Source organism: Papilio xuthus, unplaced genomic scaffold (genome assembly GCF_000836235.2).
Source record: "Papilio xuthus unplaced genomic scaffold, Pxut_1.1 DF827777.1, whole genome shotgun sequence".
Classification (NCBI taxonomy): Eukaryota; Metazoa; Arthropoda; class Insecta; order Lepidoptera; family Papilionidae; genus Papilio; species Papilio xuthus.
The window spans coordinates 1,087,768-1,105,425 of record NW_013530872.1 but is presented as its reverse complement, the minus strand read 5'-3'; the positions used below and the strand labels follow the sequence as shown (position 1 = coordinate 1,105,425).

The 17,658-nt window shown below is 31.7% G+C and overlaps 1 protein-coding gene across 1 annotated transcript; it reads right to left on the bottom strand.

Moving 5' to 3' along the window:
- Positions 1-14,909: 14,909 nt before the first annotated feature.
- On the bottom strand, positions 14,910-17,141 carry LOC106115550 (uncharacterized). Its single transcript, XM_013308980.1, has 5 exons — positions 16,357-17,141; positions 16,186-16,285; positions 15,917-16,006; positions 15,252-15,407; positions 14,910-14,963 (listed from the first exon to the last, which is right to left on the bottom strand). The coding sequence occupies exons 1-5, from the start codon at positions 17,139-17,141 to the stop codon at positions 14,910-14,912; spliced, it is 1,185 nt and encodes a 394-aa protein (XP_013164434.1).
- Between the last annotated feature and the right edge of the window lie 517 nt (positions 17,142-17,658).

Genomic DNA, 17,658 nt, shown 5'->3' with positions numbered 1-17,658 from the left:
GTTAAAGCAATTGGAGGGGTGAAAGAGATGGCTATACTTTGATGATTTTTGTTGCGCTCATGTAATTTAAATCAGGAATCCTATGAATACGTGAAGCGAAAACTTTGTTCCCCTTTTTATACGCTTTTATTTAGTCTCACCTGTCCAGATGCTTGTCATCAAATCTTGCAATTTGTACCATGGTTTACCCAACGGTCGACCACTAGTTTGGATTATTACCTTTCAAAATATTTGTAACAGTAAATTTGTGGCTAATGTCCATTAAATATTTTTAAGTTTTGAAAATACAATAGACTTTTTCAAACTTTATTAGTATTATGTTAGTATTTTATTTCTTCACTGGATCGTAAAAATTACAGTCTTAAGATGAATAGCAAAGACCTAATGAACTTTGTTTAAAAAGTTTCCTTTGAATAAAGCACAATAGATTTTTTTTAACAAATTACCTGGAAGGAAAGATATTCTCGTGAGTTACAACCGTTATATATTTATAAATGTTTCCTTTAAATACTCAGATGATTGCTCTTTGGTGATACATAAGTATCACGATTTTAATATTATTAAATATTTTTGTAACATTGCTATTCATAATGATATCATTATAATTTGTAACATAGAACTTGTAACATTAGATTACAATCTATCAATATTCTGATATCGATTTTTTAACTTGACGTACTCTTTCACCTGAAACACAAAAGACTTTGCTTAAAATCTTCTATTCATACCGTACATATAAATCTTTAGATCTAGTATAAATATCAGTTTTTATGTAATGTTGGGTTTGTTACATTTGTAGAATGTGTTACAATTCCAATCATATGATTAAAATGTAATGGGTATGATTTTATACCATAAGTTTTAAATTATAATGTTAATATCTTTTTTTTTGGGATATTAAAAATGTTCGACTTTAATTTCCATAGAAATTACATACTCAAGTCTTGTCGATAGCAGTTCAGTGCATAAAGACAGACGCTAAGCAGCTCCGAGCAAATTAACTTGTCTACATCTACGCTAACAGTCTACTTATTAGGATACCTAGAATGTTTAGTACACTTTTTGATTATCTTAAAGTTAAACGATTTTATATTAAACGTAAGAAAGTTAAATGTTACAAATATAATATGATTTTAATGATAATATTTTAATGTTACAAATTTTAATGAAGTTTAATAACATGAATTTGCTTACAATTCAAATTCTGTTTAATTATTTAAAACGTAGGATATCACTGTCCAAATGCAATCCAATCGCATGCCAAATGAAATAATCAGCAAAAATAATTACACTTCAACAAAAATTTAAATATTTCTGAGCAATACTTTCAGTTGATTTTGAGTGATAAAAAGTTAATTTACCTGCATTTTAATTTTGACGCGAATACTTTCATGTCAAAGGAATATTTTAAATTATTTTTCACTTACAGACGCAACCTTCCAACTGAAACTCATTAAAAGGTTTAATTATAAGCCACGGTTTCTTTTCACGTAATTGGAAAGTGTTGAAGTTGAACAGAAGTTCATCTTTCGTAAGTATATAGGACTTTTATGGGTACACTTGTACATGAGTACATTGAATTTTTAGGTTTTAATATGTTTTTGTATTACTTATTGCTAGTTGAAACTTCAATATTTTAGCAGCGAATAAGATTTAAATCTTACTTTAGTTACTTTTACACGAATGTCAATATAAAGTTATTTAACTTAACAATTAATTAGTTACTAGTGTTATGTTAAAACTACATTTATACAGTTAGATTAGCGCACGCCAGATGCCGCTCTGAGCACTTTGTTGCGGGGAAGTAGAGCTTAAACCGCATTAAAGGGGGATTCCACTAGTCGTTTTAATTAATTCGTCAAGCTACGCCTAAAGCTTTGTCATAGCCCAGTGCTTATCTTTGGGAGATTATCACATGAGGTTTATCAGACCCATAGTTTAGTGCAAATACCGAATACATCAAAATTTTTATCGTTAGGTAACAGACGTTTTATTTTTTTATTTTAAATACGAAGCGAAAAAACTCACTTTTAAATCTAATTTTTGTCAAGATCTTCTTACAATTGGTATGCGTATTTCATTTTGAGTTGCTTCCTTTCGTTTTCCTCATAAGTCGTTACCCGTTTACCGAAATCTTTTGAATCGCAACGTACAAAGGTCATAACTTTGATGTTGCTATAGTCGTCTTCCTTACAGGTGTATAGTGCGACAAACTAATTTGGTCCGTATATTCGTCCGGTGGCGGCACCGACTAGTTATAATAAATAATGTCTCACGAAAGTTTGAATAATTTAATTTGATCCGGTACGAAAGGCACTTTTATCTGCTATTTTTTTACTCAGAAAATAAAGAAAATATTGTTTAAACAAAATAACGGACAAAACATAAGAAGAAAGATTTTTGGCACTGAAGGGGGCGTGTGTAGGAATTAAATTTAACCCTACAGCGGGTCAGATAAATTTGTCAGACTAAAGCTGCCATGTTTTGTTTTGTGTGTCTTTTGGTGCCTAAATATTTGTGTCAGTACATATTTTATTGTACTAATCGCATTAGCAGCGTCTCTCATCGGGTCACTTAAATAAATCGGACTATATTGTCTTAGTACTCTTTGAAACGTGGTGAGATCTCGCTGAGTCTAATACTTCATATCGAAAAAGATCTTTCTGTAAGAATATATTTCGAAAGTTGTACGTTAGTAGCTTATTTCTAGTATTAGAAGATGGAATAAAATTTAATGCTTGTAAGTACTTAAAGAATACATTTATAATTATGAGGTTTATTTAGCGTTAAACATATGTTTATTTGTATTCAAAATTGTATTGTTAAATAAATAAAAAAAATATATAAAAAAAAATTGTGAATTTTTAATATTGGTTTCTGAGGTCATTATATTTTACAAAACAGAGATAACAGGATGCTTCAAACGGAGATTTTGGCCTTAGAAATCCACGGTAAGTTTTTAATCATCGTTTTATAATAGAAAAGTATTTAACTTGTGTTTGGTTTTTAATAGACTCCATGTTTCATTTCCTTTACTTTTTGATTTTATATATATTTTTTTTAATAAACTCATAGAGAGCGAATTAAGTAATAAATTTCATGCTCGGTCATACGAGCGGAGCAAATGCATTTAAGCTATACAACAAATATAACTACAATTTAACTTTAATTAATTCTCAGTCACGGTCGGATTAATTGAATCGTTGCGAATAAAACCTATAAAAACGATATTTGCATATTGGCATTTTACTCGGCGTAGTAATGCAACCTATGAAAACTTGCGTTCAGTAGCGATAATTAAAAAATGCACTCTCCTCGCAATAATGGAAAATAATTGACAATCGATTGATTGGCTACTTTTTTTTATATCGCAAAGCTATCTCTTTACGGTACACGTAATAAAAATATACAGAGTTGTAAAGTGCCAGTGATTTTTTACGCGTGAAATTAAAAAAAAAGTTGAGTGCTATAGTAACAAAGGTTAAGTAATGGTGAAAACATGAACAAAAATATTCCTGATCTATTGATCAGTTTAGTTATTATAGACATAGGCCCTGCATACACGACCTGAATCCTCGAAACCCGGCAATTTTAGTCCCTTCATCAGCTTACTATACGTCCCCACCGAGGGGCTCGTAGCCTACCCTAAGTCCCCTACGACATTCAAATAGCATAAAGGTTATTCTTAGTCGCCAAAGCCAGTAGCCCATAACCTGTTTATCAAAGTTATGAAAAATATCGCTGCGGTATTCAAAATGGCCGAGAAAATCTATACAGTTGATATGTAATCGCTAGGCCTGTACTGACTGGTGGCGGTTGTGTTCCGAACGTAGATCCCGCCTCCCCCCCTTGTTAGCGCTGGTGGCGCCCGCCGTGGAGTTTTAGTCGGTGCAAGCCCGACATAACCATCTTTGTCACCGCAAGGATGGTATGCGAAAGGCATTTCCCCACGATAAAAAATAAATAAAAAAAAAGGCCTGTACTGACTAAGATGACTTTCGTCAACCATTCAGCTTAGTGTGTATTATAATTGTTACAATGTTCTAAAAACCTTAACAATCTTAGTCTAGTGCACTTTATGTTAAACATAACACTTATGTTTTACAAAGCTGCTTGAACCCTTTTAAAACCGCCGACAGGTTATGTAATGACGGCAATCTATCATTTACTACAACGTCAGAAATCCATTACGTTGAGCAAGGGCAGGAGAGTCGAGTCATTGCCCCGACACATCTGCCTTACTTAATGCTTATTGCTTAAACATATCCTTATTTTATATTTAAAATCAAAGTAAATTTTATCAAACTGACCACTCACCGTAGTATAAACAAAATGTTATCTTTTACTAGCTGTCGTCCGCGACTCCGTCCATGCGAGGTTAAAAATAACTAACCGATTCTCGGACTTACAGAATATGCATGTAACATTTTATAAAAATCGTTCATGTCGTTTCGAAGGGGTATGGTAATAAACATTGTGACAAAAGAATTGTATATTTATGATTTATTGAAAAACATTTTCTAAATAACAATAGTTAATTTCTATTATTCTTCACCTATTTAATTACTTATTAACGGTGCGTACCTATTGCTAAATCCAGGTTGAATTAAAAAAAAACTATAATAAATAGTCTATGCTCTATATTTATACCCTTTAAAACTATTAACTACGTTGTTACGTATGTATAATATTAGTACGTAGGCTTTTTAGTCCTTATAATTCTTTTTCAAGTCCAATTATAAAATCAATGTAACCTTTTCAGATAGTATAAATTATTTAATCGAACCTGACCAATTACTGGAGTAAACAAATTCAACGAACCACTAATTACGCGATCACAATTGAATACTGAATTCTGAAGGTAATTAATTGTTCGTTTGGATGATTAGTGATTTGACGACCGCTGTTATAACGGAGTGAATACGTTATAAAGAACACATATTCGACTTTATATTTTAACAACTAATAAAAATATTCTGTGCGTTAAGATCTTAATAATGGATGTATGTTACGAGGTATCTTCAGCTGCATAGATCTCGCTGTAATTTGACATAGATTTAGAACACAGTCTGGTAGAAGACAAAGGCTACTAATAAGTTTTTTGTCAATTCCTCGCAAATACAGTCGCGGTGGATAAGTAGTACTTAAATATGTCAAAGAACGAGACCACGCGACCGCGAATAAAACGATATAAACACTCGTACTGAAGATGATTCTGACGGGTCAGAAGCTAATCGGTGCCGTCATTGACGTCACGACGTTCGAACGAGTTAAGCCGTTCTTATTTAGTATTTGTTGAAGTAATGCTTTAAAAAAACATACAGAACTTTCTTTTAAGTTGATTATTAATACATAATATGTATAAAAACGCTGCAAAATTAACTTTTCTATGTTCTAATATATTAAGAAAGGGCCTTGGCTTTAGGTAGAATTAATGTATGAAAAATATGGATGTATATTTTGACGATGCTAAACTTTACCATTTTCATGAGATTATTCTACCGCCATCTCTCTTATTTTAGGTGAACGTGCATTTAAATTATGTAAAATTTAAATTTCTTCAAATGCTTGTAGCTATAACGATGTTGATATTTACATAGAAAAGGGAAATTTCTACAACCAAATAGCAGAGATGAATCCGAAATGTAGCATTTCATGTTTCTTTTAAAATAAAGCAAAGGCTTTTGGAAAATTATTTTTACGCTTGATACTGAGATATCATCAGGAAGGTAGGTAGGTTCGTTTATCCTGCTTTTGTATAAAATTCTTGTATATTTAAGTAAGACTTAAGTACTTTTTTCTCTTTTGTCTTTATGTGACTAAAAGATATAAAAGAGCGTCGCTGGCTCAGGGGTCAAGGATTTGACTTGCAATCTGCAGGTCCTGGGTTCGAATCCCGCCATGTACCAATGTGTTTTTCGATTTCAGATTTACATATGTACATACATTTATCCGACCTTCTTACTGTGAAGGAAAACATCGTGATGCAATCTGCACATATCTGAGAAGAAATTCAATGATATGTGTGAAGTCAACCAACCCGCACTGGGCCAGCGTGGTGTCTATGGCCTAGTCACCCGTGACTTAGGGTCGGCTCCGAGCCGCTCAGTGGGGACGTATAGTGCGCTGATGATGTATAAAACGAATTCAATCATTATTGAGGAAGATATAGGGGTAATATAATTTTATTTTGCACACAAAAAAAAAAGATTTTATTTGAGTTTTTAAGTAAACTTATATATTTTGAATGTAAATTGATAGAAAGTATTTTTTTTACTATTGTTTTTATATTAAGAAATGAGTGTTATATATGTATATAACTTTAAACTTGTGTAAACTATATCTATGCAAATTGGAAATGGAGTAAGAGAAAAGCTCATGCATTTTAATATACGGCGCGCAGAGTTTGTCTTTCTACTTTGGAGTTTGCTTTTGACTTCTGCCTAACTTGTGTCTACAGTTGGCCAATCTGTTGTAGAATAATTTTGAAATTTTGCACATATTTTTGTTAGTTTGTACGTCTTTGAGGTATGTTATTAGATAAAAAATAGATGCAAAAGCCAACTTTCAACTAAACCTACGAAAATTCATAAATATTTAACATTTTGATTAATCCTTTTAGATCACACTTATCAATTCTCAATTAAAATATGATTTTTTAGGCGAATAATGATCCTTTGTTATGTTTTTGTATGGGCTATGTTACGTTAACAATGACACAATGACTTTAACCTATAAGTCAAGTTAAGTTAAAGTTAAGGCTGGACCCACTCTGTCCACCCATTCACCAACATAGATGTGGTTTGTCATCTTCATTTGCTTATTTTCAAATTGTTTATGTATTTTCCGGAACCGTTTTTAGCACATAATGAGAGTGGTCTACGTCCTATGTTTTTATTTATTTTTAACCGAATAAAAGTAAATTTTGTCTGAAATATATAGGAATATATAAACAAAGTAAAATATACTTGTAACTTAAATAAAATAAAGAATATAAAGAAAAGAAAACAGTAAACCCGAATGCCGTTAGTAAATCTTGCAAAAAGGATTTGCTCTTTGTTAGCAAGGTCGATTTACTGGCAGGGCGATGTCATCAATTCCTTAAGACTTAACTTGAGATTGTGTGCGTGTGTTCGTTTGACGACATACATTATTTTATACAAGATTATTTGAACTCGATTATGTTATTACGTAAACCACGATTTGGGAATTTATACTTTTTATTATATTATTAGATTTTAGGTTTTTTTTATTTGTGTCGTATGCTTTTTACTTTTAAAATCTACTTAACTGCATGAAAATTAGAAGGAAAATAGTATGAATCGGTACGTTTCTTACACCTAATATAATCGGTAAAGATACACTTTATTGCAATCTTTGATCCAATACTTTATGTGTCCGTACATTTTTAATACATCCAAACGTACACACACATACGCGTTAAAATAAAAAAAAAATTAAAGTACTAACCTAGATATAAACAAAATCTATGCAATGGAAGAACAGGACATTTTGACACAAGTAATTATTTAGTCTCATTTCAAATGTCTACCTTTATTTAAAGTAATATTTTTAGACGATTAAAACAATTTAAATCCGCGTCCTTTAAAATATTTTACAATATAGTTTATGTAAATGGAAAATGTATTGCGACCGAGGAGTTTACAAAGTTGATACAAGATACAAAACGTGGCTGAGAAGTTTCGGTTGGGTCACATCTAAATCAGAATTTCCAACGCCATTGTTTGACACTTTTGGGACAAATAAATTTATGCGATCTCTCGAATAGGCAGGTGATGTTTCTGATTTCATGAATTTTTGATATCTCCATTATTGCAATTGTACCGACCTCTATCTACTCTAGGAATCATTAAATACTAGCTGTCGCCGGCGACTCCGTCCGAGCGGGATTAAAAATAAAAACTATTGGTCGCAGCGTAATGTTATATAGCCTAAAGTCTTTCTATATAAATGGACTATACAACAAAAAAAAATCTAATCGGACCAGTAGGTCCTGAGATTAGCACGTTTAAACAAACAAACTAACTCTTCTGCTTTATAATATAGATATCCCAAAGATGTTATTTTTGGAACCCTTTAAGAACGACTTAGGGACCTTCAAGAAGCGAGTATACCATTTCCTTAAAGGCCGGCAACGCATCTGCAGTTCCTCTGGTGTTGCAGATGTCCCTGGGTGACGTTGATCACCTCGGTGTTCGCGCAGCTCGTTTGCCCTTCTCAAAAAAAAGTAATGATAATATCTGTATACGTAGTATCCAATGTGACTTATTCGCTCATATGTTTTTATTTGAGAGGTCTTTTAAATACGTTCTGCCTTCTAACGGGAAATGTAAGGGGAAATGTACTCGCATTTGACACACAAATGATTTAGCATTAAAAAAATATATAAAATGTGTCTCATCGTCTGTTTGTTACAGTTATCATATCAACAATCAAAAACTAGTTGTTAAAAGTTGAAATAGATTTTTATTACAAAAAAAATCTAGTATAAACAAGCGTCAAGAGTCATCATCTTTAATCGCAACAGACGGCTTGGTGCTAATGAGAAAAATAATGAAGACCCGGAGGAAGGCCGTGTCGGCTTTAATCAACAAGCCAGATCGAAACGAGGTCACCTTCTACCTAAAAACTCTTCTCTGTACTATAACTACGAGGTAACTATTAGTACAACACTAACAACCAATACTTATATAAAAATGCTACAACTTAAGTCGCTAAATAAGTCGATGTTAGTAGTCTTTATGGGTACAGAAAATTTCTCAAAAATTGGGAGTTACATTTCTAAGACGACGAGTGTAAAGGTCTTGTTTACAACTCCTTAGGATCATTGTTTAAACGATTAGTAATCTACTCTAAGTTCCTAAAATCTTATGTTTCTTTATGTCGCAACTATGCCAGAAAAGTAGACTTGCTTCGAGATGATAGAACAGATTTCCTAGAAATCCTATGATTGAAGAAAGTTAGATGTCGGACTTAATTTCATTTATTTCTGTAATTTCTAAAAAGCCATACCATACCTAATATGGATTGGTATTCCTGGAGGCCAGGAAAGCGTTTTGAAACTAGTTTAAACCTGTCTCAATGAAGTTGTAAGCTAAAAAGTCAACTTCGTAAACGTGTTAACTATCATGTAACAGTGTCCCCAAGCCCAAGATCATTATTACGTTCCGTTACGAATCTATTCGCTTCGAATTCGTCCGAAATGACAGTACATTTGTCACTCGCCTCGTCACGTGGAGCTCGTTAAGGCTAACAACCCCGTGAAAAGTCGCGCCTGTCACAAAATCGAGTCATTTATTTTTTTACGCGAATTTCGTGATTTTTGCACAACGATGCTCGAATTTTTGTACAGCATGTTTATATTACACTCTGTATACACCCACATTAATAATGGACAACTGAACGCATCTCTATAACAATTAATTACAAGTTTCGATTCGATGACTGCAGCGCGAAAACAAGTTCAAACGTGTATGAATTTAACGAAAATTTTGAATTCATTTGTTTTTTTTTTAAAACAGAAGGAGGCAAACGAGCAGCGGGAACACCGAGGTGTTAAACGACGCACACGGACATCAGCAATACTAGAGGAAACGCAGATGCGTTGCCGGCCTTTGAGATGGTGATACGCTCGTTTCTTGAAAGCCCTTAAGACGTAGCGATTTGGGAATACCGCCGAGGACAGACCATGTTATTGCCCTACTCCGAATCGTTAAGTAATACCACGACAATAAAGAAGAAAGTTGTCAAATGAAAGTAACTCCGCGTTTCATGTGATTCATGTGTCTAAGGACAGGAGTTCACGTCGCTATTTTGGCGAATAAGGTGATCTCTTGTTTGTTTGCCGCCGTATTCTTATCTTGCCAATATTAAAAATGCAAAAGTATAGATGGATGGATGTAGTATATAGTCTGGAAGAACATATAGGCTATTTTTTTATGTTGAACGGACGGAGTCGCGGGCGACAGCTAGTACTATGGTACATAAGAAAGGTTTGTATACCTAAAACTTTCTGCATTCGTCAAGGTTAAAAACTTTAACAAATTGTTGTTAATTAAATAAATAATGGAATAATTTTGTACGTTTACTAAGTTAACTAATAGTTACTGTGGAAAAAATGTACGAGCTCCTACTTTACGTAATTGTGGACAAAATGCGGTTAATTCGTTCTCCTTGGATAATCGCACGGATTTCCCTAAGCCCATTTGTTATCATTAGTTTGCTTCATTAATTAATACATAAAAAGCAGCTATTTTATTATTCCACTGAGACGAGTCGAAAATAAAATCTTAGTATTATTCTAAAAGTTAAACCCCGTTTTCACTAAGCGTGATACGTGATCACCATTTGCTTGAGAGTGGAACTGAATAAAGATGATGATGAACCATCAACTAAAACTTGCATTATATGTTATGATCGAAAATTGATGACAAAATTTGTACACGGTAAGTCGTGCTAGTGAAAAAGTGGTTTAATATAGGTAATTCTGTAGTCCTCCCTGTGAGCCCAGCACGCCGGTTACATATGGTATGATGTAATGGACATACGTGACGCCCAACTTAAACTGGAAAATGTGTTTACTTCAAAATAACAGCCAAACGAAATGTTTCCTTTGAATTTCTTTTAAACAAGTAACAAAGTATTTCTGAACAATTTAGTTGTAATTATTATTGGTCGCATTGAAAATGATTGCTTGTCGAGAGTGCTCTGTATTCGTATGAAGATTTTTTTTTGTGTTTTTTTTTTATAAATCGCTCTTTGACCTGTAATTTAAATATTACCATTAAATATTGTATTGTTTCGATTTTTAAAAGTTAAAATCAACATCATCAAACCTAAAGTTCATATTTACTTAACAATATTTATTTATTTGTTAACTATCTTTTGCCTGCGACTCCGTCTACGCAGAAATAAAAACTATGTTCTTTCTATCCCTCCTTTTAGAATCTCAATTTAAAACTATTATAAAATGACACATTTATTTTGAAATGTCGTATTTTTATTAATAAATAAATATATTCATATCCTAAGAGCACTTTTAATATAAAATTCTACTATATATTATATTGCAAAGTAAGTTTCATCGTTCGATAGACACGAAATAGATCGCAAGAGAATTGATCTGCATCGCATAACATTTTAGTGTTATCGCTCTCTTGGGATACCCTTGTATACCTAACACCGTTTAAATATTGCTCGATAAATATTAACGTAATAGCTGTCGCCTGCGACTCCGTCCGCGAAAATTATAAAAAACCATCATTAGTAGCCTATGTGTTCTTCTAGACTATGTTATATACATTTGCCAAATTTCATCGGAATCTGTTCAGGTGTTCTAGACCTATCTTCCAACAAACATCCATCCATCATTCGCATTTATAATATAAGAATGTGCCTTACACTTATAGAAGTGTAATGATTATTAAGAGAACCTAAGCAAATATTCAAACGTTACTAATATTATAAATGCAATTGTTTGGATGGATGGTTGGTTGTTTGTTTGCAACTATCTCTGGAACAGCTAAACGAATCTTGATGAAATTTGGCATAAATGTAGAACATAGTCGGATAGAACGCATTGGCTACTAATTAAGTTTTTTTTTTAAATTCCGCGCGGAGTTTTGACCTATAGGTGGTCATAAATAATCTTGAAAACTATCTTATACATAACAAGACAAATGTTATACCTCGACATATTGATCGTTAAGTCATCTCATGACCCTTTCATAGCGTAAGGAGTCGTAAAATATGTTACAGCCGATATTCGATTCTGGCGGCATCCGAGATATATTGAAAATGAAGGTTCCCGAATGACAAGAGGGCTTTATGATGGGGTTATTGTTTCGCTTGTTACCCTGCTTCTTGTTATGATACTAAAAGATCTTGTTACAATTTCAACCCTTAAAACATGTATTTATGTTATCATTGTTACTGTCCAATGTAATTTAAAACAAAGCTTAATTAGTAGCATATGTGTTATTCCAGACTATGTTCTACATGTATGCCAAATTTCGTCAAGATCTGTTAAGACATTCTTAAGATATCTTAAAACAAATATACGTCCATCCGCCCTAACATTCGCATTTCTTATACTAGTAAGAATTTTTTTGTTTACTTCTCTGAATGTCATATTTAGGACTTATTCTCGTTATTGACGTCTTGCAACGGCAATAAAAATCAATTTATTAACGAACAATTCTCATTTTGAACAACCGTATAATAGCAAATATTGGTTGCCGTCAACAACTTGCCTACAGGAAAATGCTATCAGATCATTGTCATTGGATTGTAGATTTTATTTTCATTCGCTTAAAGTATTAAGTGTGCATGACCTATGTCGTATTTTATGTTCCCAATTTTTGATAACTATAAATTCATAAAAAAAGCGATTCTTGAAAATATGTTTAATCTTATATATATAAAAGAAAGTCGTGTTAGTTACACTATTTATAACTCAAGAACGGCTTTACCGATATGGTTGAAAATTGGTGAGGAAGTAGCGTAGAGTCAGGAGACGGACTTAGGATGCTATTTATTCACTTTTTTTTCGAATTTATTTATGCTTTTTATTTAACTTACTAATATTATAAAAGCGAATGTTTAGATGGATGTGATGTGGATGGATGGATAGGTGTTTGAAGATATCTCTAGAACGGCTGAACACTAGCATGTATACACAAGAATAAAAATTGCCTATACAATTTTAATTAAAAAAAAATTAAAAATAAGGCGATGTCATCAAAAAAAAAAGAGGATGTTACAAAAGCAGAAGTCTGTTTATTTATACATAACTTATTATATACACAAACTTGTATATTATTACATAATAAACATTTGCATACATTGCTACATTTATATACTGTATTTTTTAAATTGGCAAAGGCTTTTATTACGAGTTTGTATTTCAGCTTTTGCCTTAGGGAGTTATTTACACGAGAAGTCCATTATTCTAAAGCCAAGATCCTTTCGTTTCTACTCCATTTTCCTTCTGCGACCTTGGCATTGTTTTTAAAAGAGTATTACCATGAGTTTTCACTGCTGAAACACATATGTTACTGCAGTTTTTTTTTCTAGTTAACATAAGAGTGGTTGTCAATTTGCTTTTTTACTATTACACTGGTTGTCAAGGGTGTCGGCAATGGAGGCCCACAACTTTGAGTTTAATATGATAAATATACTAACTGTCGCCCTAGACTCCGTCTGCGTGGAATTAAAAAAAAAAAACTTTATAAGGAGTAAACATGTTCTTCTACTTTCTACATCTATGCCAAATTTCAGTGAGATCCGTTCAGCCGTTAAGGACATTCGCATTTATAATTATAATACTAGTAAGAAGTAAGATTTTTGTAATGCAAAGGCATTCGAATATTAATTTGAACGTAGAATTTTTAAAACGTATTTACGTACTAATTTCCACACCTCCAGAGGCACAGACCTAAATATATTGTTAGATTATTATTTTATTTTATTTTTGTTTTCTTTCCTTGGTTTGTTCATATAATTTTTTTTGTGTTTTATACTTGTTTGTTTTGTATGAATGTTGTACACCTGTTATTGGATAAATTATCAGTTTTATTGTGTTGTATATTGTATTACTTTGGTCAATGTTGCATAATTTATCTGTTGTGTGTACTTGTCTAATAAATAAATAAATAAATAAATGTTTGGAATTGAAAGATGTTGACAAAATGACTAATGTTTTTATTTTCGTTTTAACAAATCCATTCCCGATACGTGAAAGCTTGAAAAATCGTTGATATAAGCGGATTTTCTCCGTGAAAAACATTAAAAGGTACAGAAATCATACAATGGTTTACCAAATACGGTACCTCTAAGTTAAATATTTTGTAACAATTTAAAAGTGTTCGTATATGCTTTTAGCTTGAATTACGTATCAAATTATTATCTCTCTTATTAATTTATAAAAACAGAGTTCGTATATGTTTATTATGTTAATACAATCACAAATGGATAAGTGCTTCAACTGTTTCACAAATAAATGAAAATAATTTAGCAGACGGCGTCAGAAGCATGATGCTAAAGGCTTTGTAGAAATTGTAAATATAATTTTTTCTTTTTGGTATTATCATTGCTTGTATTTTTTATTGTTTTGTCGCTTGCTTGTATACTTATAGTTGCAATTAGTTCCTTAATTGAATGTTATGGGACTGACATGTTCAAAAGAAAGAAAATCCCTAAAAAAAATATTAAATATCATAAAAACTACTACACTACATTATTTCGATTCAAAGATATCAGCATAGCCACATATGAATTTAAATAAATTGTGTACTAAAATAGTTTATAATATTTATTAACGTTGTTATTTGTGCGAGAAAAATATCGTAAGTAAAAGTCGCGCAAACAGAATTGTTTGTGCTTGTTTATTTACTGTTTATATATTTGTTACAAACTAAAGCCCGTATTTATACTACGTGAGTAAAGTCGACTTGCTTGTCCTAAACAAATAAAGAATTTTCTTAGTATAAGTTTATCTACGCATTTAATACTAATAAAGTAATACAAATATATACAGTGTGTAACTTTTGAAGTGGATCAAAAGATATTTAAGATACATCCTGTATATGAAAATCTCGTGTCAAAATATCGTCCATATATTTGTGCAAATCTGGGACCCCCAAACTTTTTTTTAGAATAACAAAATATTACTTATTGTTCTATGAAATCTCTGCATCTATAATTCTTCAGCAACTTATAAATCTTCTACTTTATGTCCTGCAACATAGACCCCCTGGAGGGCCTTCTTTGGATCTCAGGGGGTCCATCTGTACCATTTTGTGTATATCTATATTTCAAGCTATTTGTGGATAGTGAGAATTTGCAATCATTTAGAAAATTATTCAGTGAAATAGGAATTTTGTGTGAATTTAACTATCCGCTGTTTTTAAAACAGCAAATGCTTGGTAAATAACTTTAGCCACCTGTAATTAATGAAATCTATTAGGATCACAATATACTCATACTAAAAATTACATCTTTGGCAAAAGAAATCCAGCTATATATTAGTTTGCTTATCGTGGGTTTCTAAGACCAAAAAACCTTTAAACATATCTCTATTTTATCAAAGATAAAGACGATATGTTTTATAAAGAGATTTTGGTCCCAGAAACTCACGGTAATTAAAGCGAGTTTCGTAGCGTAGATTTAATAATTAAATAACAGTATCTAAATACATTTTAATATGAGTAAAATTATTTAAATAAACGTACCGTCGTCATAGTAATTAAAGATAACTCATTCCCCACAGCTGTTTGAATACCAAACTCATTTTGGGTACAAATCAATATAATGTGATAACATTTTTTATCTTTTAAATTTAAACCTGTCCAATCAAAGTTCAGTATTGCATTGTTTATTTCTGTCAGCTGAAAACAATAACAAAAATATACGTTTATAATTTCTTTAGATTCAACCAAAAATTGTGTAAATATTTTGAGTAAGATTTTACTTAATATTCCAAAAGCAAAAAAAAAATGGATAGATATTTTTACAGATTCTAATCTCTTATCTCATATCTCTATTGTCTAGAATATTCAATTAGATTTTTTTAATTCCACGAGGCCGAAGTCACGGGCGGTAGCTAACACCACAACAACAGCATAACTCATGCCCGTAACCCAGAGAAGTAGGACAAAGTAGGACCTGCAACCTGCACATATCTGAGAAGTAATTCAAAGATATGTGTGAAGTCAACCAATCCGCACTTGGCCAGCGTGGTTGACTATGGCCAAATCACCCTTAACTTAGGGTAGGCTCCAAGCCCCTCGGTGGGGACGTATAGTAAGCTGGTGATGATGATGAGGACCTTCAATAGGCGCGATAGACAGTTATAATGAATTTATAGAAAAACGATTGCGTAAGTAATTTATCTCACCTTTGTTTTTAATTGTTCTCCAAACCAGTTGTATGTAAATATTTCAGCAATCATTGGAACCATGTGAGGAGCGAACCTCCAATTGATTTCCTAGTAACAGTGACATAAATTACATGTAGACATAAATTATAAATATTAAATACCACTTAAATTAGTCTTATTCATAATGGTTACTTTGTGAGTGAGACCCTTAGTGTAAATTTAGTAAGAAAATTCTACATTAAGGCATTGCTTAAGTGATAAACAAATCTAGGTGAGGAATAACATACCTTGCTCATAATTAATAAGCTTAAACAAGTGCACATAATTGCGTTGCTTAGTGGCACTAATGCAAGCCATTTATACATTTTTCTTAGGCCTATTAAGTACCTGAAATTATTGTACAAAAATGATTTATTTAGAAATTATTTTACAATGATTTATTAACCAATTAAATATACCTATTAAGTTTAACATGAATAGAGTGAAATTGACGCAACGAATCCGATAAACGTGAAGAATATGAAATGTATCTTTCATTTTTCTTCTTTATTACATTTAATTCTTTTATTGAACTTTCATATGCTTTGCATAAGAAAAAGGTTAATAAAATAAACCACATATCCAATATTAATGTTGTCGAAACTTCTAATAGAAAGAAAGAGTGCAATAACCAACATATTTCATAGTAAGGAGTCGTCATCGGCATAAGAGGTGCGGTTGACCTTGACAACATAGTTCTCTGTCCTTTAATATAATTCCAAATTGTTGTAAACTGATATATCAATACTGGAATTAACATTATAACAAACATAAACGTTTGAACTGATGATCCAATTTTAAGAACATTTTTGAATTTTTTCTCCGAATCTGTTTTTATAGTTTCCATAATTGTTGATTTCGCCGTAAAATGTAACTTACGGAATATATTCCTATTATTTATGTATAGTATGATTTTTAAAGCGAAATGTGTCATTATTATTAAAGTGTAAGAAGCTTCCGCTACTAATTCTATATCATTTGTTGTTTGTATAATTTGTATAGTACCAAAGAAAACGTATACAAATATAGAAAAATGTATAATTTGATGAATGAAATAATTTTTCCACGTCCATTGCTTGTCTAGTATTTGTTGACCCAACATTCTCTGCATAAATAAAGCCAATATGACTATTTCATCTACTTCTGACCATTTTCCAACAGTTTTTGTATAATTTCTCATATATTTTTTCAAATTAAACTTCATAGTTAGATATCAAGAAGTGTACTGAATTAAATTTAAAAGTGCCGTCTTATTTAAAAAAGAAAGTACAATCGTTGAGAAAATATGCAAATTAATAAGTTTTAATAATAAACTCGACTGTACTTACTCCAGGTACAATGCATGACATCCTTATTTTCAGTACAGTAAATAAATTTAAATATGTGTCTTTGATTGTACAATTACGAATATTCCAGCTTCCTGTGATTTTATTTTCCTATTTCCAATATTTCTATAAATAGTAGATAAAAAAGAATATTTTAGGTAAATATAAAACTAGACATATTAAGACTAGTACATATTGAGACGTTTTAAATTAATATTAAATATAAAACATATCTCTTTGACTGTACTTTCAGCAAGTATCACAAATTTTCCATTCCCTCTGACATCAAGAAGGCGTTAACGGCGTAATTACTTTTAACGCCCATTTCACATAACTAAATTCTGTGGCATCAATTATTTATACACAATTGAAATGATTTCTTAATAACCTAAATAA

Excerpts from the sequence above, each read along its gene's own strand:
- LOC106115550 (XM_013308980.1), bottom strand. The coding sequence starts at position 17,141 with ATGAAGTTTAATTTGAAAAAATATATGAGAAATTATACAAAAACTGTT. Across the intron at positions 16,286-16,356 it reads ATTCATGTTAAACTTAATAG|GTACTTAATAGGCCTAAGAA; the intron begins GTATATTTAATT and ends CAATAATTTCAG. Across the intron at positions 15,408-15,916 it reads GAGAACAATTAAAAACAAAG|CTGACAGAAATAAACAATGC; the intron begins GTGAGATAAATT and ends TATTGTTTTCAG.